The sequence below is a fragment of the Psittacula echo genome (genome assembly GCF_963264785.1).
Source record: "Psittacula echo genome assembly, chromosome: Z".
Taxonomy (NCBI): Eukaryota; Metazoa; Chordata; class Aves; order Psittaciformes; family Psittacidae; genus Psittacula; species Psittacula echo.
The window spans coordinates 6688262-6711551 of record NC_137742.1 but is presented as its reverse complement, the minus strand read 5'-3'; the positions used below and the strand labels follow the sequence as shown (position 1 = coordinate 6711551).

The 23290-nt window shown below is 40.8% G+C and overlaps 1 protein-coding gene across 5 annotated transcripts in view; it reads left to right on the top strand.

Moving 5' to 3' along the window:
• The window catches only part of PIK3C3 (phosphatidylinositol 3-kinase catalytic subunit type 3), an 80690-nt gene extending 64986 nt beyond the window's left edge, over nt 1-15704 (top strand). For all 5 annotated transcript variants that reach the window (XM_080637701.1, XM_080637702.1, XM_080637700.1 and 2 more), the window contains 2 exons: nt 10536-10661; nt 14982-15704. In XM_080637701.1, the coding sequence (XP_080493827.1) occupies nt 10536-10661; nt 14982-14996 (141 nt within the window). In that variant the 3' untranslated portion in view covers nt 14997-15704. The remainder of the gene's footprint in view (nt 1-10535; nt 10662-14981) is intronic.
• Nucleotides 15705-23290: the final 7586 nt, after the last annotated feature.

The following is a 23290-nucleotide window of genomic DNA, read 5'->3' as shown; positions in this document are numbered from 1 at the left end:
AAGACACCAGAACTGTGCACAATACTCCAAGTGAGGTCTCATGAGAGCAGAGTAGAGGGGCAGGATCACCTCCTTCAACCTGCTGGTCACGCTTGTTTTGATGCAGCCCAGGATACGGTTGGCTTTCTGGGCTGTGAGTGCACACTGCCGGCTCATGTTCATTTTTTCATCGACCAGCACCCCCAAGTCCTTCTCTGCAGGGCTGCTCTGAATCTCTTCTCTGCCCAACCTGTAGCTGTGCCTGGGATTGCTCCGACCCAGGTGTAGGACCTTGCACTTGGCATGGTTAAACTTCATCAGGGTGGCATCAGCCCACCTCACAAGTGTGTCGAGGTCCCTCTGGATGGCATCCCTTCCCTCTGGCGTATCAACCGAACCACACAGCTTGGTGTCATCGGCAAAAATAAAGGACTAAATAAAGAATAAAGGTCTATTTATTGTAATCATATACTTACTCTAAATAAAAACCCAAATGTATACCATATGATAATGATGTCTAGAATTGAAACAGACTATATGAAGCAGATTAAAGAATACTACTGTCATTTTGTATGGCTTGATTTCTTGTGCTGTCTTCTGTCCCTTCCTGTGATATATATGTGTATTGTAACAGAAAGCTCGGTAGTTAGACTAGTTAGAAAAGATGGTTCAAAGTCAGCAATCCTTGAAGTTTCTTATCAGACAAATAAGCAAACAAACTAAGATCATGAAAGAAACTATTATGTGGCACATGTCCTCTTTGGTGAGGCACTGGATGATTTGGGTTGTGGTTGGGGTTTTGGTTTGTTTTGTTTTGTTTTTCCCTAGAATTTCAGACTGATAGGTTGTATGAGACTTTTTAGAAAAATGTTGATTGCAGAAAGCACTCTTAAGGAAGTTTATTCCTAACCTGAGGGACAAAAGGGGAGGCAGGATCTTTACAGTTGGAGACTGTTTTGCCAAAGTATCATCTTCCTTCCACTAAGAACATGACATCCCAAGGACCTGTTAGAATGTAATTATATAATGAAACTTAAAATCTAACTGAAAGAATATTGTCCAGTTGTCGTTTCTGTCCGATAGTTGTGAAATATCTTGGGAGAAATGCATACTGAGTGAAGCCAAAATTGGAACAGCAGCTTCTACATGTGCAACTTTCCCATTAAATAAAAAAAGGTTATACCTTTTTGGCATGGGGTGTGTCACAGAGGGGTATAAGCGGAGCTGGATGTTCTCTTCCTGTCATCTGTGAACGTACTTCCACATTCTTGTTCAAATAGAGCAAGCTCTGCATAAATGGATTTTACTTCTCAGAGGAAGATGACAATGTATGTATTTTCTTCCTGTTAGCATGAAAAGAACCAGAAACTCCCAATGACTTCAACAGGAGATGTAGATTTTAGAGCATACCAGAATTGGACACTACCTTCTTACTCACTTTGCTTTCAGAAATTAATCGTTGCTGAGCTTAACAATGCATTCTCACACCTAAAATTGGACTAAGATCTGACTGAGTCAGCATTGGCCTGAAAGCAGAAAGTTTAAAGTTTCATGAGAGTGTAAGGAAAAATACGTTTTCAGCCAGCTATCCACTTTCACTATGTATACCCATTATCAATACATGAATTGGCTCATACCTTTCCTGCATGAGAAGCTTGTTTAGTGACTCACTTCCTTACTCCAGTTTCTGTCACTGTTTTTCCCCATAGGGAAAATGTTTGTTTTCCCATAGGGAAAACCAAAAATAAACCAATCAACCAAACCATAAAACAATGGTTACCAACTAGTCAGTGTGCCCAATCTCAAAACCCTAGGAGCCCTCTTCAATGTCTTGGTGTTTTATTTCATAGTAAAATGTTTGTCATTTTTTTTGACCAAGAAAAAAGTAGCTGCAGAACTTAAAATTAGTTGTCTTTTTGATCCTTTCATCTCCTTTGTCCTCTCCATACTATTTATAAAGAAAACTGTCAGTCTAGTGTGCTTCACCTCATGGTGGCATGATCTCCTACTGCCACAGTCTGATTTAGGCTTTTCTGAAAGCCCACTTTGGCTCAAAAATGTCACAAAATGAAATTAAATTGAAAAGTAGGAGAAGAGTCTCCCCAGTTTGCCTCTTCCTTTCTGTGGCCTCTGAGGTAATTGCCTTTAAATTTTCCACTCTTTGCTTATGCTTTTCCACTTCTCAGTTTTCAGGAAAAGGGCTGGTCTGAAATCTCTTTATGTTGACTTGTCAGTGCATAACTGATAATACAATGAAGATTTATTCCCCACCCCCATGCCTTTTTTTCTGGCAGTGCTACTTGCTTTTTAATTTCCAGTACAGCTGCAGCACTAGTTGTTGATTGTCGGGCTTTTTTTTTTTTTTTTCCCTTTCTTTTAGATTAGCCAGTGCTGTAAATTTAAGTGTAATGACAAAAATCTGGAGTCAATTATGTATCCAGTTTTACGTAAGGAAGAGGTAGACCGTCACTTTTCATATGTAGCTAATGAATTCAGCACTGTCACCTCCTAACAAAAAAAGCTTTTGATTTTTACACAAGAAAGCCAGATGGTTTCTATCTGTCCTTCATAGCAAATTTGACCTTTAAATGAGAAAACATCAGGGACCAGTGATTCATTGGCGCACAAAAGACTCTGCAGGCATTAAAGGACAGTGTCCTAATTGACTGAGCTTTGTTTCAGGTGCCCATTGACTTAAGAAGGTGCTGTGCAAAGATGCTGCAACTGCTTCAGTCACAGGCAAGGTTATTGTAAACATAGCACAAATACCTGACTTCCAGCAAGCTGCTGTTTGTGAAAGTTATCCCATTCAGCTTTGACATTCAGTGCCTTTGGGTGGACACAGAAAAAGGCTAACATCAAACTAGTGAGGAGAGTGGAAAAATCTCTTCTTACGATTGTAACACTGAGAGCAGTCTCTGTTTCTCTGTCTATGCAAATATTGACTAGGTCTCGTACCCTTGATAAGAAAATGAGTAGTATAGTTGTTTGGAAATCAGCAAGAAGAAAGGGCAGACATGTCTTGTTCCTTTTACATTAAATATATTAAAGTAAAATTAGTTTTGTTCTACAGGTATAAAAACTGAAGCAGAGATACAATTTGAGTTGAGGTACATGAATCTGAGCTAGGCTGTGTTTAAGACTTGCTAGTTTTGCCAGTTTCTTCACCTGGGTTGTAGTAAAACTCCCAGTGTTCTTTCTGCTCCTGTGGCCTGACCAGGAATCAGTCAGTGGATAATTGAGAGTTAAATTCACAAGTTACTGAAATGGAAAGGACTTCTAATCTGGTGCTTGACATGCCTTTTTAGGCAGCTCATATCTGTCCCTCTTCACTTGACTAAAAATACAAGTATTTGTTAAAAGGTGGAGCTAGAAAACATTTCTGAGATGAATGCCAAAGGAAATTTATAGGTGAAATAAACTCAGTTTTGCTCAGTTTGAGCCTGTTTGTTTCAGTATTTATATTTGCTTCCTCCTCTGGGAAGGTTTATTCTTTGTAAAAGTGTCCCATTGACATGGAGCTTATTTTGCACAGGCAGACATTCATCTTTCTGTCCATTTGGGTAATGTGCTGCATCTGCACACCCAGCTTTTCTCTATCCAGGCTGCTGATTCTGATGCTGATTCTGTATGTTAATTCATCATTTCAAAGTAAAAAGATGGAATAAACATAGCAACAAGAACCAAGTGTGAGAACGTGCCCGTGCTCCTGTTGCTTTATATCATGCTGTCTGTTCATAAGGTTTTGACCAGTATGATGAAATTCTGAGCTAGAACAGTGTCATCTTTGTGTGGTATGGCAGCTGAAACCCTGATTTTCATGGAAGCTCAATTTAGAGATGTTAAGTAACATCTTTACTGGCTTCTATTAAAAAAAAAAAATTAAAATTAGAGAAGCCTACACAGGCCTGTCTAGAAACTGCATTTTGTTCAAATCAAAGCCTTGAAAACAAAAGCTATTGTTGGAATAGTCTTGCAAATGAAATTGTTCATGCAAATAGAACATCTGAATAGTTTATACTGCGAGTTGCTTTCACTGTTGCTTGCAGTCCGAACAAGAAAATGTTTTGCTGAAAAAGGTAAAATGTGGTAAGGGTTAAGCCAAGCGTTTAATGCCAGTTTCTGGTACATGAATGTTGGGTGCTGATTCTGTGTAACAATTATAAGGCAAAACAGTAAAAGTAATAATGAAAACCCCAATAAATTTTGTCTTTTTTTTTTTTTTTTTCATCAATTGATTTTTATCTGAGGTTTTAGCAGTATTCAGGGTGCTTACATCCAAGGCATATTATGACCCAGTGAAAAAGGACACTGAAGTTTCTCTTAAATTTAAGCAGCTGACTTTGCAATAAGCAATCCCGTGTGGGAGTGATAAAATTATGTAGCTAGGAGTCATAGAAAACACAGGCAGTGCTGCTTAATGTTGCTGGAAAAATAAATACTAAAGCAGCCACCAGTATTCAGAATGGCTGACTTGCAGTTTGTCTGAAAATGAAACAGGATTGAGAAAAGGTTCTCTTATGTACATGTGATAAGTTACCTCAAAATGCATTGCTGCCTTCTTCAGTAACTATGAAAAGCATAGCTACAAATGTTAGTAAATTAGGGAATTAGTTACTGTCCTGAAGTTTATAAAAGCTTTCTAAGAATTTCTAAAAAGTTTGTCTTAACCTTGAGACTTAACTACCTAATCCATTGTAGGCAATGTTTCAGCAGCGAGAAGATGCTTGTCAGTAAAAAGGAAAAGTTCCTTCATTTAATACAATTATGATCTGTACTGCACAGTAGGTCAAACTTGAGGACAAAAAGAAAACAAAACCATACAAATCTGCGCATTGGTGAGAGGGAGAGGGCAGTCTTGTTGTTAAGAAGCAAAAAGCATAAATGAAAATCTTGGAACTTTGCAGTGAAGTCCACTTACCTGCACCAGCATTATTGCCAGCTGGGTTTGTGTATGATCTCTCAGTCCTAGGCCTTACATGCTACCAAAAATACAAAATACTGAAAAAGAGAAGGGTAAAATTGGAATTTCATTCAACTGGATAAAGACACAGGCCTGCCAGTATCTCAGACGTTTAACTGCAATATTTAATATGATGTTTAGGGTTTTAGTTCTCCTTGAAGACATTTTAAACAAAAATTTAGTGTAAGTTGCCAGCAGTTAACACTGCCTGTTATTCTGGTACATACTACGCTCTTTCCCTCTCAGTTAACTAACACCTTCCCTTTTCTTACTGAAATGTCACATCAAATGTAAATATACGTAAAGTTTACAGGTTTGAAATTTCTTATCTTTAAAATGAGGGGTTTGGTTTGTTGGGTTTTGGGGGGATTTTTTTGGTGGGAAATGTGTTTTCCATGAAATAGTTTAGTTTCTACTGCAGTCTTATCTCATGATGTTCTACATCCCCATAACTTTCTTCACCTACCCCAGAATTCAAGATACGGCATTCTAGTTAGTGTTTGCTCTGATGATGGTGTGTCATCGCAGGATCCTGCGTTTCTTTACAACAGATGGATGAAGTGACCACTTGTCTTTGGGTTGAGGTATTTTGTTTCACTCTGGCAGGTAGAGGAGGAGAGGACATTAATTCTGATCTTGATTAGGGTCTCACATGGTGTTTGCGGTTTGGGTTTGGGAGTTTAGGGGAAGGCTTCAGCAGAAGTATAGTCAAAACTGGAATTTGTTTTTGTTATTTCAGCCCCCTGCCCCTGTATCTTAGCCCCTTAATCCTTATGTTTATTCCAGAAAGCATAACAGTGTATCTTCAAATTGTGACCTGATTATAAATAGAATGTGTAAATATAATTGTAGTCCCTATTAAGGATAAGTGCTGCAGAAGTTTATCTTTGCATTTAAGAAGGGAGAATCTTTTAATTAGTGCTTTAACCAGGGTTCTCTGCAGATACTGAGAAATTAATTGCAAGAGGCAGCAATAATGGAATGTAACTGACTGTATAATAAAATTTCTAGTCATATATCTGCACAATCCTGTTCTTTCATTCTTTATTACTAAACTACCTGCTGTGCAGGGAAATAGGAAGTGGACAATTTGAAACCTTAAAATTGAATCTCAGTATCTCTACAGACTTTCTAGTTCTTTATCAATCCTTTTCATCGTTACACATTCAAATTCTGCTGTTGAGGCGTGGTGTTTAAAATCAGTGTGTGTATGTTGTATGGGGTTTAAACTTCCCTTTAAGGAAACAAAGCAAAGCTTTAACCAGATTCATCAAGTATGTTTCTTTTCTCTTTGACAAATACTAATGAGTAAACTAAAACAATTCTCTTAATTTAAATGCCAAAGGGAGAACTGTGGCGGGACATTTTTAATGCCTTTATAGTAGCCATTTTTAAGTGTGTAGCATGAGATAATTCTGTAACTCACTGGATTTCACTCTCCAAAAAATAACCTTTTTTTTTTTTTACACCATGCAAATGTCTCATCCTACTTTAACCTCCTCTTTGGAACTCAGAGATTGCAAATAATAATTACTGCTGGTATTGTTAGAAGAGCTGTAAGTCGATGTATATGAATCTTGCTGCTCCTGTTGCAGCTTGGGAGGTCATTTGTCATCTTGCCATGTTTCTTCTGGGCTGGATTGCAGCAAGTCAGTTTTAATTGCAGTGCTGAAAAACTTTCATGCAGAGACCTAGTACTTGACAGCATTTGTTCCTGCTTTGATTGCTTACTGATTTTAAAATCTAACTGTGGTTAAATTTCTTTCCACATGTATCACTGTGCCAGTGTGTTCCTGGGGAAGGTGGGAAATGGGTTTAAGTTGTCATTAATTTCATAGAATGAAGCTGCATCTTAGTATGACTGCAAAACTTTCTGTGAAGTTCTTCTATGAACCCATTATAAAATCACTGAAGTTCTTGATTGCTAGAGTTGTGTAGAAGACCTTTGCAGTGTTTTGGCTTTTAAAACTGCAGTTAGCAATTTGGCTGAATTCTTATTACAACACTTTTTCTATGAGCGTGAAAACAGATCTGATAGAAGTCTGTGCTATAATCTGGGGAGGTGTTTAAGCTTGTGCATAATTGCAAGCCTGTGGATAGTCAGTTGGATTCTACTGTTTGCTTCTGTGGCTGTCAAGCTTCTCATATGTCTGTGGGAGATTATAAACTTCCTTCTCATCATGTTACTCATGAAGATTAAAGTTCTGTAATACTAGCCTGAAGTATATTCTAAATCTCTTGCTGGTACTTGCTTCCTTGAGAGTTTGAACTTTTATTTGCTAACTATCCTTTCATGTCTATAAAACTTCTTTTTGAGGGGAAGGTGAGGAAAAGCTCTATTCTTCAAAAATGCCAGCAACAGTTATAACTTGAGTGAAGCAGCATTATTTTTCCATACTTGACAGGCAAACTTATGTTTTTTAATGTAGTACTAAAGGGCAGTATTCTGGAGTACATTGCATTTGAAAAGAATTGAGAGTAATACTAAACTGAAATATCAAGAGTAATTTGCTGTTATAGAGGGTGATTGCATGTGTGGTGCGAAGAAAGAATACAAAACAGGAGGAGAAGGTAGTATCATCTCACAGATAGGACCTTCTTAAGAACATTGTTGAAATAATTTGGCTTACATTTTTGTCAGTGCTTAAAAAAAGTGAATATATAGAAAATATTCAGGAAAAACTTGATTCAGTCTCCTTAGTCACATCCAGGAGAAAGTTAAGATGCAGCTCAAATCATTTGATATTTGCCTATATGGGAGAGATTGCTGATGGACAGTTCTTTAATGTAAAAAGCTTTAATGAGCTCAACAGTTTGAGATGGAAATTGGACAAATTCAGATAGGAAATAAGTCACAATTGTTAAATAGGGCAATTAATAATTGAAACAATTTACCTCACATATGCAACATTGTCTCCGTTTAAAGGCTGCGTAAAAGAGATTTTCTCAGATAAATGACGAGTTACATACTTGATGTTTGATACCATTTTACCTGGCTCATTATGCAGGGGGCTGAAGCAGATGAATAAGATGGTCTTCATAAGAGCTCTCATCATTTGAAATTTATGAGAATGAAGCATATGATTAGATGGCAGCAATAATTTTGTGCAAATAATGTGAATTTGCTGGGCAATTTTCATGTTACGATGAGCACTACTTTGTAAGGTGACTAGTAGTTTTGAATTGTGGGGATAGAAATTACTAGAGAATGCTAAGATCTAGGCTTACTGAAAGAGCTTTAAACAAGATTTGAAAGGAGAAAGGGATAAAGCCAGTCTCACTAAAGATAAGCCTGGGACCAGCATGCCAGCATTTGAGGGACGATGTGCTAGTGAGGTCCTTCGGTCTGCTGTCTCAGTGGAGATAGTAGATGGAGATGACGCAGCGCAAAGACGTGAGGGTTATTTGATGTGTTAGAAGTACCTGAGAATGGTCATGCAGGAATTAGGGCTTCAATCCCTCAAAAAGGTGGCAGGATCAATAGCCCAGCTGAAGTGCATCTACACCCGTGCACACAGCATGGGCAACAAACAGGAAGAGATGGAAGCCACTGTGCATCAGGATAACTGTGACATAGCTGCTCTCCTGGAAACATGGTGCAATGGATAGCTGTAAACTCTTCAGATGAGATAGGCAAGGAAGGAAAGGCAATGAGGTAGCCCTTTGTGGTAGGGAGGGTTTTCATTGTGCAGAGCTTAATGGTGGTGACAATAGGGTTGAATGTCTACAGATGAGGATCAGGGAGAAAGCAAACAGGGCAGATACCATGGTGGAAGTCAGATATAGACCACCTAGCCAGGGTGAAGAGGTAGACAAAATATTCTTTAATGTTCAGCTGGGGCAAGTCTCACTGTCTCTAGTCTTTGTTCTCATGGGGGATTTCAACTTACCAGATGTCTGCTGAAAATACAAAACAGCAGAGTGGAAACAGTCTGGGAGGTTCCTGGAGTGTGTTGAAGAGAATTTCCTGACACAGAGAATAAGCCAGATAAGGAAGGCACCTGCTGGACCTGTTGTTAGTGAACAGAGAAGGACTTGTGGATGATGTGGTGTTTGGAGGCTGTCTTGGGCACTTCTCAAGAGAAGATGAGGGGTCAGCAGAACTGCCATCTTGGCTTTTGGAGGGCAGGCTTTGGCCTGTTTAGGAGCCTGGTTGGCAGAATGCCTTGGGAGGCAGTCCTGCAGGGCAAAGGAGTTCAGGAAGGCTGGGCATTCTTAAAGAAGGAATTCTTCAAGGCACAGGAGCAGCTGTCCCATGTGCCAAAAGATGAGCTGGTGGGGAACAGACCAGCCTGGCTGAACAGAGAGCTTTGGATGGAACTCAGGAAAAAAATGAGAGTTTATGATGTGGAATAAGGCAACTCAGGAGGACTGCAGAGCTGTCTTGAGGTTATGCAGGGACAAATCAGAAAAAGGGCAAGGCCCAACTAGAACTTAATCTGAGTACTGCTGTAAAAGTCAATAAAATAAGTTTCTCTAAATACATTAACAACTAAAGGAGGGCTAGGGAGAATCTCTGTCCTTCATTGGATGAGCGGGGAAACATAGTGATAAAGGATGAGGAAAAGGCTGAGGTCCTTAGTGCCTTCTTTAATTCAGTCTTTAATAGTAGGACCAGTTGTTCTCTGGGTACCCAGCCCCCTGAACTGGAAGACAGGGACGGGGAGCAAGATGAAGACCCCATAATCCAGGGGAAAATGGTCAGCAACCTGCTACAACACATAGACACAGGTCTCTGGGGCAGGATAGGATCTACCCAAGGGTACTGATGGAGCTGGCAGAAACACTTACCGAGCCACTTTCAGTCATGAGCAGTGAACAATCCTGTCTCACTGGTAAAGTCCCAGTTGACTGAGGGATAGCAAATGTGATGCTGGGGGGGGGGTGTTTAGCTTTGAGAAAAGGAGGCTGAGGGCAGACCCTATCACAGTCCACAACTGCCTAAAAGGAGTTGAAGTTGGGGGTTGATCCCTTCTCCAAGAGAGTAGCAAGTGATAGAACGACAGGAAATGGCCTCAGGAGCAGTCCTGAACAATTGACTTAGAATTACTTGCTTGGAACTCCTAGAAAGTCGTGCACTGCACCATGGTAAATACTCATGAGTCAAGGCCTTGCCAAGGCTGAAATGGGAAAGTATAGCTGTTGCTGTATTCTTAATTACAGTGCATTCAGCTTTCAATTCACACACAAACCGCAGGCACTAAGGAAAATGTGTTAGTGATATAATAGTTAAAATATGTTGCTGTTAGAAGAAACAACAGTGTCTCCAGCTGTTCATGGATGATGCATATGATCAAAGTTAATGAAATCCTCACCTGCCACATAAAGGTCAGTTTTGACAGGGTCGATTTGCTCACCCTGTCCTCTGATTCTGTATTCTTTATTGCCTTACAGTTTATGAAAGGCGGCAATAATATCTGAAAATAAGTCTAGAATGAGGAAATGTTACAAACTTTAAAAAATGCTTAGGATCATCCAGACTCTTCCAACTCTGTATTTAACATGGGAAGTTATATCTTTTTTTCTGAGGTGGCATTTTATTCTTGTTTAGTGAATGTTGAATTAATATTCAGCATCTCCATCCCTATTCCAGGTGCAGGACAAGTTTCGTTTGGACCTGTCTGATGAAGAAGCTGTCCATTATATGCAGAGTCTAATTGATGAAAGTGTCCATGCCCTCTTTGCAGCAGTGGTGGAGCAGATACATAAGTTCGCACAGGTGAGATACTTTCTCAGTTGGTGGTCTCTGTGAAAGATGAGTGAGATGAGAGGTTGCGAGTGGTTAGTTCAAGACTTGACTTCGTTGTTTATTATTTGTTTTAATTAGTTTTTCAGAAATGGAAGTGTGTTCTTGCTGCCAGGACTGCAGAGCAAGCTCTTAGTAGTCCTAGAAACATTTTTAATACACTTTAGCAAACATGCCGAGTGGGATGTAACTGATTGTGTTACCAGAGAATCACAAGTTGGAAAGATGGAGTTCTGAGGGAACAATCCACCACTTCCTTAGCTTTCATTCCCAAAGTAAATGATTGAAGATAAACTTCCTTTCTTTCCTACTTCTGCTAGACTTCCATAACTGTGCATTCCAGCTAGTTTTTTTGATCATTAACAGGCACAGCAGATTGCACAGAAGGGGCCAGGAACTCTTCACATAACAGCATCTGTATCTCCTCCAACATTGCACTGTACCACAGAACATGATCCCCACCGGCTATGTGAACATTTATCCCTTGTGTCAGAGGCCTCAACACAGATGGAGATCCTGAGGGATAATACAGTTTTTCAGATTTGGGGCTGTAGGAGGTGGCTGAGACCTCTCACTGGGACAGTGGGAATTGGGCTCCTTGCTTGTAGGAAGTGTGCAGTGCTGGAGCGTGACCAGCAGGTTGAGGGAGGGGATTCTCCTCCTCTTCTCAGCTCTGGTGAGGCCCCATCTGCAGTTCTGCATCCATCTCTGGGGCCCCATCATAAGAAGGACATGGACCTATTGGAGCAAGTCCAGAGGAGGCCACAAAGATGCTGCGAGGGCTGGAGCACCTCTGCTACGGAGACAGGCTAAGAGAGCTGGGCTGGCTCAGCCTGGAGAAGAGAAGGCTCCGGGGAGACCTTAGAGCAGCTTCCAGTACCTAAAGGGGTGTTGGAACTAGATGAACTTTAAGGTCCCTTCCAACCCAAAGCATTCTGTGATTCTATGGTGAAAACCAGGAAACTGCATGTACACACAAAGAAATTGTTATTTTTAACGTGGGAGCAATCAGATACTGGGAGAGGTTTCCCAGAGAGATGGTAGAGTCTCCTTCTGTGAAGGTACTTGAAATCCAATAACACAATATCTTGAGCAACTATTTGTTTGATCCTGTTTGAACAGGGAGGTTGGACTAATGGTCTCCAGAGTTCCCATCTCATGCATTATCTGATTCTTGCTAATGGTCTGGGATGGTAATAAATTACTGTCTCTGCTATTTTTGTTATTTCAATTTATTCTTGCTCTAGTATGGAGGATGAAATGTTTAACTACATGTATGTGTGCTGTGTTACTACAAGCCACAGTAAGACAATAAGATGTTTACCTCTCATGTTGAATACAACTCTGTTTACAAAAGCATTTCTTCTTTGAATTGGCTATGTTTTTTAACTAAAGCCATCTGACATACTTAGTTTGTGTTTATCGTGGATTTAAGATGTGACACTGTTTGCCTAAAGTATTAGACTCATGACAAGAAATGGAATTGAGAGGAAAAATGAAACCAGGCTGGCCGGTCTGAAAAGGCAGTCATTATGCCAGGTTTTTTTCATTGATTTTTTTCTTAAAAAAGCTGATCGAATTCTGATATAAACTGAGGAGAACTATTTTTATGGCTATCCATTTTGCTAAAGGTCTTCCAACTAATCTGTTGTTTCCTGCAAATTTAATTTTTATTTTGAAGAATTGCACAGTCATGCAGGGTAAGAAGCAAAAATGTAATTTCTATCTGCATATATATTTAATAAAGGTGATCTTTCACGTAAAGTGAAAAAAATGAGTGTAATTATATGAAAATGTTGCAAAATTTGTTGTCATTCATTATGGATTACTTTGAGCATAGGGTGGAGGACAGTAATTTAATAAGGTAAAGTGAAAAATTATTAGCATTTACGTTGGGGTTCAAAAAAAAATAATTACAAAGATTCAAGATTAAAATTTTAAATGCTTCCAATATGTGTGTAGACCTTTATTTTAATCACATACTGACAGTCACTTTTGATAAAGGCATATTTTTTTCTTCATGTGTTTTGGGTGACTGCCAGCCTCTCCCTGTTAATTGTTACTGTATTTGTGAAACTGTATTACAAAGTCAGAGTTTGCAGGTTTGATTTAGGTGACCTTTTTCCATTCAGCCTTGTTCTTGCTTGACCTTTCTTCAGCACTTACAACTGCTTTTAAAATCATAGGATATATTCTTTCAGAATACTTAAAAGTACGCAAGAATTTGAGCCCCAAGCTTGTAGCTCCTGGCACTGGTGTTGTAAGCAACAACACATACAGTATGCAGCAGACACCAATTGCATCTTCCATTCATATTTTGGGGAGTTAAAAATCAAGCCCACAGTGTGTATGGCACTTTAGGTACCAGATAAGCTGATGTGACAGCCACTGGTGCAGGCTTGATCCAGTTGTCTCATTATGAGGTTTTTACCTCCCCAGCTGGCTGATGCTGGGTTCCATCTTGGATACTTGAGGAATGTTTCTTCTGGGGCCTTCATGCACTCCTCTCATGCATTGTTGCAGAGTTTGCTGCCTCATGCTTTTAGCTTACCTTTCTACTTTTGGGGTTAGGTACCTAAAATAAAAACCATAGTTGCTTATTAAGTGCATAAGGCATCTCTTGGCTCCATGTGATGTTAGATTGGAGTTCAGATTATTGCCTTCATTCATGTTCAAATAATTACACTTGCACACTTCCCTCTGCTTGTATCTGTGAGGACGATACAAAAAGAATAGTCACAAATTAATCAGCAGTGCACGTGTCTTAAGAATCTGAGCTCTATTTATGTATTTTTAAAAAACTTACAACTAATCCATCACAATTAAATGTAATTAATGCCTGTTCTCTTTATATTGCAAGTGAGATAGGATGCTTTATAGTGATACTTAGTACTTCATTAGTCAAAATCATTATCTTTTTGTCGGAGGCAGTGAGAATATGCTGGAGTCTTCACAGTGTGTAGATTGAACAATTAATGCGTCATTGCGTTTCTTGTAAAGGGATCATCCTGCACAATGTCCAGCTGAAGAGGCCAGTGGCCTTGCTCTTAATAGTAATGTAAGCTGCCTTAAAAAACCCAGCCAAGCTATACATAAGTATTACAACACATGCTTAAACAGCAGATTCCGGCCTCATGCCATGCAATTTGTTTGAAATGCTCTTCAACCGGTTTTTTTTTGTTGTTGTTGTTTTTCAGTAGGTATTCGTCCTCTTACTGCCTCTCAAAATAGACCAACAAGGAATCTGTCTACTGAAGTAGTTAAGAGCTTTTAATAAGGCTGATTATTATATTAACTGTGTGTATCAGTATGCTATATGTTACTCTGTAGTAAGTAAAGCTCTTAGATAAAGCAATTTAGATATTTGGTATCAGCTTGGTATTGTTCTTTTGTAACACTATAGTAAACTGAGTTCAGTTCAAAACTGTGTCATGAAGCCTTTAGTATAGTTTCTGATGTATCTGTAACCCATTATACTGTCAGATATTTTACAGAGCTTTTTATGTTGTACTTGTCTCCTTAATGGTTATCAAAAAAGTGTTGTCTCAAAAGCAAATAAATATAACATTTAGAATAAGCTAATAGTGTTGTACAATAGTGCTCAAGAGGAGAAAAAATGCATAGTAATTTTAGTTGGTACTAATGAAGACTGGATAGCCATTTCTCCCTGGAGAGTCATTTTCATCTTAGCAGCATTATATATTTCTGCAGATGAAGGAAACAATCTTCAGTCGAAGTGACTAACTTCACGTTTTATTTTACTTGTGAAGTTAGAAGTCAACTCAGTTGCATTCAGGGCTCATGTTAAGCAGTGTTTAAAAAAGGAAGACTGGGGGATAAGGGGTGTCCCACCTAAAATGTAGCTGTACAGTCTGGGGCTGTGCTAATGCTTGGCTGCTCTCTGCTTAGGAGCAAACTCAATTTAAGCTATAAATGTTCCATGGTTTTATAATATCTCCAAGCTGTGGTCCCAGTGCTGCTGCATCCCAGAATGCAGCTGTGGTTCATTTCCCTCAGGACCAGGGCTTCTGTTTCCTCCTAATGGATGCCAAAATAAAAATGGGAATATCTACTAGGAGGATTGTGTAGATTGAATGAAAACATTTGTCAAGGGGGAGATAGAGCTGGTTCCCATGCTGTTATTCACCTAAAGGATTGTGAAAATTGCCTGCCTTTAGGCATTTCACCGTGTTTTTAAACATGTTCAATTTACGTGTAACTTAAGAGTACACCACTTTGAGAGCAAACCAAGTTAAATAAATGCTGTGCTATGTGTTTTTTGTTTTCTTTTAGTATTGGAGAAAATAAGCCTTTTGCCTACCTGTGGTGGAAAAAAGCAAATGCTCAAGAAAGAGACTTTCTCAAGCCCTTGTGGACTTCACCAGTTTTGGAAGGCAAAAGCTGCAGGTTTGGTAGCATGAGAATAGAGAGTTCAGGAGGTAGAGAAGCTTTCTGAGTCTCTGTTCATTGAAGGTTCAAAACCAGACATTATTAAAAGGAAAATGGTTGTTTTTACCGTCCTTGGGGCTCAGATGCTGTGGCATTTTTTCCCACTGAAAACATTGGAGCTTCAAAGGCTCAAGCCAAAGGTAACTGGAATAGGCCGTGGTAAATTGTTGCACCTGCTAATATACTTTCTTATTTAAAAATAAAATCACTGCTGTATGGAATATAAGTATGTACAAAGCTACAACAGTGAGGCTACAGTTCCTCCATGCAGAAAAACCACAAAGCTACAGCAATTCCCTTTCTTCCCTTCCCACCAACTTTGTTCCTTGTGTAAGTTCTAAATGTAATTCATATGCTCCTTTATTTCCCACCCTGGGCAATGTTACCATTTAGAAAGGACAAGCATTTCTTCCCTGCTTACAAAAAGGTTTTTAAGTGCTGATAAGTTAGCCAGCTGTAGGCAGCCAATTAAATCATCACTAACAGGCTCAGCAACCAGAATGCACAGTGAGCAGTTATTATTTCATACTTTAACTCCGAATGTTTTCTGTACAGTGATTATATATTCTTGACTCTAATAAACTCTTTGTTGTTGCAGTCTTGATGTGTTCTGGTTTGTCTTTTTAATCTTATGTGCTAAGACACGGTGTACTAAAGGATTATGTTTATGACTCTTGGCTTTTTGCAAGGATTTTCACTTCTCAGTTCGCTTGATGCAGGAATAAGGCCACTGATAAAATGACTTCTGTGCCACATGTTGAGTTCATAATGAATCTGGTTTGAATGCTCAGCAATATAATTAGCTCTTCATGAATGTGTGGATGTCTTCAAAGGGTGCTGTTATACTCCTGTATTTTTTTGTAATAATGACTTAAGTCAGGAAGAAATTCCTCCCAGTTAAAAAGATGAGGACAGATTTGAATCTGAATCTGACTAATATTAGTGAGTCAGTCTTGCTTTCTGCTTTTCTTCACTAGCAAACACCAGAAGAGCTTTGATGGAGAAAACCCCACTGGGGCTGTGATGGGCCTCTAGTTATTTATTACCCAAATTTGCTACTTAAGAACAACATTGGTTCAGCCCCTGTTTTCCCCTGTGTGTGCAACTTAGAGGAGCTATTATTACCCCAGTTACTTAGTGCTTGTGTTAGCTGGCAAAACACAATGCCACAGCGGAACCACAGTAGAACCTCTTATCTTTAGCTGACTCTTCTTTGGGAAGTGGTAATTATCATTTTCTTGTGACATTTTTTAGTCTTGTTTCATCTGGCAGAAATACATATTTCTCTACTGCTTCCATTTCCCAAGAACTCATTCTACATGCTGTATTTTGTAATATCTTCCAAACGTATTTCTGAAAGCATGGTCTTTTCAGACATTAAGAGAAAACTCTGCATAGAAATATGTGGTTTTGTTTTGAAGGGGCATCCCACATGGTCGCGCAACTTTGATTTGTATGATGTGGCCACACTTTTATCTGAGTTCTTGACTCCTGACCCCCAGCCCTTTCAACTATATTGCAGGATTTTTCTTCTGTTTCTTTTGAAGAAAACTCCCTCTTCCCCCAATTAGTCCAGCACAAATTATGAAGGATACAGGCATGAGCCAGTGTGTACCAGCTGACCAGACCATGGCTCCTCCTTAAAACACAAAAGACATCATCAACTTCATCCTACAGCACATTCCAATTTGCAGAAAGGTTTATAAAGTGTTCAATAACTGTTATAAACACATGACAAATTAATACATGGTTTTTCACTGTCTTGTGGTTTAAAATTAATAACCTGGACTATGCAACAGCCTATTGAAACTATACACTAAGTCAGTTACAAATGTTAGCGTGTGAACCCAAATGGCATCTGAATATGATAAGTAAGGCTTAGGAAGACCCTGACTTCACTGTAAATCACTGACTACTTTATAAATGGAGAACATGAAGCACAGCGATGGAAAAGCTTGCTTGGATCAGTGGAACTTAATCCAAACAGTGTGCTCCTATGTGTTTCTGCTTATTGAGTGTATCCTGTGTCTATTTTCAGTGTATTTCCCAATGTAGAACATATACTAGGTGAGCACTGACAGACTAACTGGGTTATGTCCCTGATTCAACCAATGGTGTTTCTGGGGCTGCTCTCCATATTTTGTTCCCAGCTTTTATGAATCCTTACAGCTGAAGAACAGGACAGCACTGGAACTGCTACAACATACTAGATGTAAGTAAATGTATTTGTTTAAGTCTTGTCATCTAAATACCAAATGTTGAAAATTGTTACTAAAAGTCCACACTTCAATAGATGTTTTTAATCCTTATATACAAAGTAATACTTTGTTTTGTAAAATATGATGGCTCTTAGAACTTCTTGCAGCATCATGTATTCAAAGTAAAACAAACAAAACAACTGGGGGGGAATAAGCCATTTTGTTGTAAATTAAAGGGTTGTTTTTTTTCAATATGTTAGTCTAAAGCTATGACCTACTGAAGTAAGACTGTTTAATAGTTTATCTATTGTGGCTTGATATCTCTATGTAATCCAGTACTGTGAGTATTGTGTATGTTAGTCTCTGATCTGAATCCCTTGCATAACTACTACTACTAGTTTTGTCTTGAGGAGTACAAGTCTTAAAGGTGAAATCCTATTATGTTTTACAAAGGTAGGTCCCCAGTCAGACCAGGGAATATAAGGCATGTAAACACACACAGATTCTACATGAGTGATGCTTTGAGCTCCATCATTGTCCTGGGTTCAGCAGTAGCCGTCATTTTTCCTCCTTCTTAGTAGCTGTTGCAGCACTGTGTTTTTGACTTTCAGCCTGGGAACGGAGCTGATAACACCGATGTTTAGACTGATCAAGGACTTTGTGAGTCTCATGCTCTGCCAGGGAGGAGGAGAAGCTGGGAGGAAGCGGGGACAGGACACCTGACCCAAACTAGCCAAAGAGGTATTCCATACCACAGCACGTCATGCCCAGGATGTAGAACTGAGAGTTCCGGGAAAGGCTGGATGACTGCAGGGTGGGGGTGAGGTACCGGTTGGTGAGCGGTTGTATTCTCTTCCTTGTTATTTCCTTTATCATTATTACTATTAGTGGTAGCAGTAGTGATTTCTGTTATACCTTAGTTATTAAACTGTTCTTATCTCAACCCGTGGGAGTTGCTTTCTTTTGATTCTCCTCCCCGTCCCTCCAGGAGCGGAGGGAAGAAAGGTTGGGGGGGGGGGAAGTAGACTGTGTGGTTCTGATTTATGGCCTGGGCTTAAACCACGACAGTTCTTTTTGGCGCCCAACGTGGAGCTCGAAGGGTTGAGATAACGACAGAACTGACCGAGGCACAATGCTGATTTATTGGCTCTCAAAGTTGTTTATCTTGATGTCACAGTTTCTGTATGCTGTAGCTTACTTAGAGCTGGTATTTGCTGTGTTAGTGTTTATCAAGTGTGGGCCTTGGGCTAAGGTTCTTGTTTCACTGTACTTTCTGGTAATGGCTTGTAATACGGGCGGGCTCCGGCAGCAGGGTGGGATGGATGTGGCCGTGGACTTGTACCTGGCCGTCCCGCTGCTCTTCACCGTCCTGGCCCTCGTCCTCGCGTCCGTCTTTGTGAGGCTGCGGGGAGCCGAGGGGGAGCAGCCCCGGGAGTCGGCGGCGGCCGAAGCAGCCCGGGAGAGGGGCCCCGGGGACCAAGCGGCGGCGGGAGCGGGGCCGGAGGCCGGGAAGGAGGCGGCTGCCGAGGAGGGGAAGGAGGCGACGGAGGAGCCGAGCCCCACAGCCGAGCCCAGCCCCGCGGCGGCCGAGAGCATTCCCCAGCAGCCGTCCGCCGAGCCCCGTGAGCCTGATCCCCAGGAGGATGCAGGAGACCACGCAGCATTTCCCAGCAAGGCAGAGGAGGAAGATCCGGACTCAGAAAAACAGAAGCTGGTGGTGAGAGAGCCGGCAAGCATAGCAGCATCATTTGAGAGTTCTGAAGGTTTTGAATGGCCTTTGGGTACCCTTGGGACCTGCCTGCTGATTGTGATGGGGATCACCATGTTGGCACACACACAGAGTGTGTTTTACCCACGACCATTTTGTCTGATCCCAAGAGTTAAGCAGAGTCAGGTTTGGGTCTTCTCTGGGTTAAGACAATACAGGGGGACCGAGAGGTTTTCCCCAAGGCTGGACAGCCATGAGTGTCACGGTGTGTGGGACAGTATGGGTGAGTATCTAATCCACTGGGCCCCTCCAGTGCTTTGGAAGCGTCGGAGATGGAAGGCAGCTGTATGGAGTCCCCAATGACAAGTTGCAGAGACTGCTGCAGGGGAGGGTGAATTATTTTGAGCCTGATGGGCCCATGACACTTCAGGCCATCAGGGCAGAGATGCAACATAGAGATGGACTCATGATCGAGGGGTGGACTTTGCAATGGGCCTCTCCTGCTCTGAAAGACTGTTACAAGAGATGGAGCCCACCATCATGGACTGAATGGACTCAGCAGCTTTATAGGGATTGGTCCGTGCACTAAGATAAGAGTGCACTGAGATGAAAGTGATGCTATATTGAAAATGTGGGATCTGAGCATGACGTGAATGGTATGGAATAAGGGGTGGATACTGTCCTGGGTTCAGCAGTAGCCGTCATTTTTCCTCCTTCTTAGTAGCTGTTGCAGCACTGTGTTTTTGACTTTCAGCCTGGGAACGGAGCTGATAACACTGATGTTTAGACTGATCAAGGACTTTGTGAGTCTCATGCTCTGCCAGGGAGGAGGAGAAGCCGGGAGGAAGCGGGGACAGGACACCTGACCCAAACTAACCAAAGAGGTATTCCATACCACAGCACGTCATGCCCAGGAGGTAGAACGGAGAGTTCCGGGAAAGGCTGGATGACTGCGGGGTGGGGGTGAGGTACCGGTTGGTGAGCGGTTGTATTCTCTTCCTTGTTATTTCCTTTATCATTATTACTATTAGTGGTAGCAGTAGTGATTTCTGTTATACCTTAGTTATTAAACTGTTCTTATCTCAACCCGTGGGAGTTGCATTCTTTTGATTCTCCTCCCCGTCCCTCCAGGAGCGGAGGGAAGAAAGGTGGGGGGGGGAGTGGACTTTGTGGTTCTGATTTATGGCCTGGGCTTAAACCACGACAATCATGCATATCGTCAGAGCATGATGCAGTTGTTGGTAGGAAAGCAGGCTGTACCAGTTGTGTCACAGAGTAATTTATCAGAGGTCATCCTGTTAAGTCTCTCCAAGGAAATATTACAGAAAAAACAAACAAACAAAAAAAAAACAAACACCAAAACCAACAAAACAGTCAAAAAAAATTTTTCCATGAGATTATTTTACCCAGCAGTTGTATTTTGTATAACTGCAGTTGAAAAGTGCTATGAAGCAGTTTGTGAGTGTTTTATTTGCTTTTCAACCTCCATCTTTTCATGCTGATTTTACTGTCTCCTGAAATCTCTGGTGGTCTTTCTGTCAGGATTGAGGATGAAGGAAGCAAAAGATATTGTTCCATCTTCCTATTTTTCTCCCCTACCTGTACAGTGTCATTGGTTGTTTTCAACTGTCAGTGCATCAGGAGCAGAAAGTGGTACAGACTTTCTTTTTTGGGGATGATTCAGTAACTGCCAAAGTAGGACTGGGGGGATAGGGGTGGTGGTTATGGTTAGGGCATGAGAAAGAGAGGCACGGCCTCTTTGCTTTAATATGAAAGGTATATATCCTCTTAACAAGAAATGTGCTGTTCTTACAGACAGGTTTCTTCTTGTGTGCAATCTAAAGTAAAAAGCACTTCTGAAAGGCTTTGGAAGAATAATGTCTTTGGAAAAGGGAAGGAGGAACAGAGAATGGGAATCTTAACACCTCTTCGCAGAAGAGGTAGCAGCAAAGAGAGGCAGCATTGTTAAGTGGCCTCTTGTAGTTGGCAGAGGTGTTAGTCACAAGACCCGGTATCATCACTGGATGGTAAAATACAGTGGTTATTATGAGGTATCTGAAGCGTGTACATTTAAGGAGTCTTAAGGGAGTCATTAGAAACAGATTGCAGGTGGTTAAAATAGGTTTTTGTAACCTTTTCTGCTGATGGGATCATTTCTTGTCATAGTGAAGCTACTTTAAGTGCAATATTGGTGTCGTCCTGTCCTTCCAAGCATCTGTGATTTAGATCAGACTCTGCCAGGGGGAAAGAAGTTTCACTTTGGAGTGTAAAATACCAAACCCTGGTTCCTTCTGGAGTATTGAGCAGTGAAGTGGTTCATCTGCATGGGTTCAAACATGAAACAGCAAGAACACTGCTTGGAGAGGAATTCATAGCTCATCTACACATAGGCATTAATCAGGATGGTCCTTTCCAAAGTGGGTTAAGATATACCACTGGAGGGTACCTAAAATTCAAAATAAAGCCTTTGTAAAATTTAACAGAGGTGCTTTGTGTTCCTTCCCCTGACAAAAATGTGTTTATCCTAAATATTTCCCTAACCCTTTCATCATGGGTGAGGGGTCAGAAGGTGGCAAATTTACAGAAGGGAAGATGTTCAATTCATAAACTACAGTGCACAGAAAGTGATGTGAAAGGAGGACTGAACCTCTGTGAGGACTCTGAGGAGCTGTGATATCAGTTGTTCCATGGTAGAGCCATTCAGTTTGCTCCAGCCTGTAGTGCTCACAGTGACAGATAATGGCTCTTTCCTCATCTCGCTAGTTGCTAAGGCATTAATTGGAACATGCAATGGGTGCATCGTACAGATACACATTCCACAGTGTCACACTGCTTTGTCTCTACTTGATCTATAAAATAAGAGGATGTTTTGCACAATTCTTTTTTCGGTCTTCTTTCACTGGGGATCATATTGTGAAGTTAATCATTACGAAAGGCTTTTCTCTCCTATGTCTGTTTAATATAACATCTCTCACTGATTAGAGACTGAAGAACCCACATTGTGAAAGAATAATTGATTTATCATTTTTTTTAAATAGGTTTCTAGCACAGTCATATATAAAGAGTTTTCTAGCTAAGAAGATGGGAAGTAATCAGGCAAAAAATCTCTTCTTTTAACAAACCATTCACAAACTACTTCCCTTTGAACTTTAGATAGAATAACAAGCTCTGTGCCTGCATGCAAGTACAGAGCAGTGCCTATTCAGCTTGCCTGTCTGCCACTGTGGTGCCCTGTGACAGGGGCACTGTGTTCCCAGGACAGGAACAGAGCTTTTATAGTCTTCTGGTAAATACTGGATTGTTTCTGTCCCCTCATATCTATGATGTCACCCTTACTCATGGTGTCTGTCACCTTTCTAATGCTGTATCATCGTCAACTGACGTACGAGGGAGAGATTTCTCATGAAAGCACATCTGGTCTGCATAGCTGTGTCTGTTTCCTTAATCCTTCTATTTCATCTTAAACTTGGGGTTTTGTCCCCTATTGCTGCCTCTGCTGGGAGCTGTTCTTGTGTAGATAACTGTTTCAGTCCTGATGCTGAGGTCTGATCATGCAGTGACTGATCTGGCTGATAAGTTTTGTGGCCCAGCAGAGGTGAAGGTGACATGGCTGATGCTGTAATGATTGTCTGATTCATTCACCAGCCTCAGGGGTGAGAACAGGAGCATGCATGGCCATGAAGCTCTTTCTTTAAGGGAGTGATTCAGCTGAGGTCTCTTACCACCATCTGCCAAGGCAGCACTATACTGGAAGCTATTTCTTTTCCAAGGGAAAACACAGCAACAGACCTTGGGATAATGGATGAAGTCTTCTTAAAAGTGGAGTGCATGGCAGAGAGCTGGCTACCGTAAGATCTGTATTTGGTGACACCTGAATGGGGTTAAAAATTAGTGTTGTATAGTTCAGAGGTGGTTTATGTGTTTAGTCCACGCAATTTACTAAAGCCTCTAGGTGTTATCTTCTCCGTACTGGCCCATGTTGCATTTATCTTTTCCACATTGCAAACCACATGCCAGTAACAAGGTAGTGAGTAGCGTCTACTCTTCAAATGAGATGACAGGGCTTAGCTCCCATGCTGATAGACACTGCATTGAAATGGGGGCTAAGAGGCTCTGTGTTACACTCCTGGCTGTGGTTTTCATTGTTCATTGGCCTGGAAGATTTTTCACTCTTTGAACTTCCATTTCCCTCCCAGCTCTGTAAGCTCAGTGGTGCAGGACTCATTTTTAACTTGTCTCACACAAAC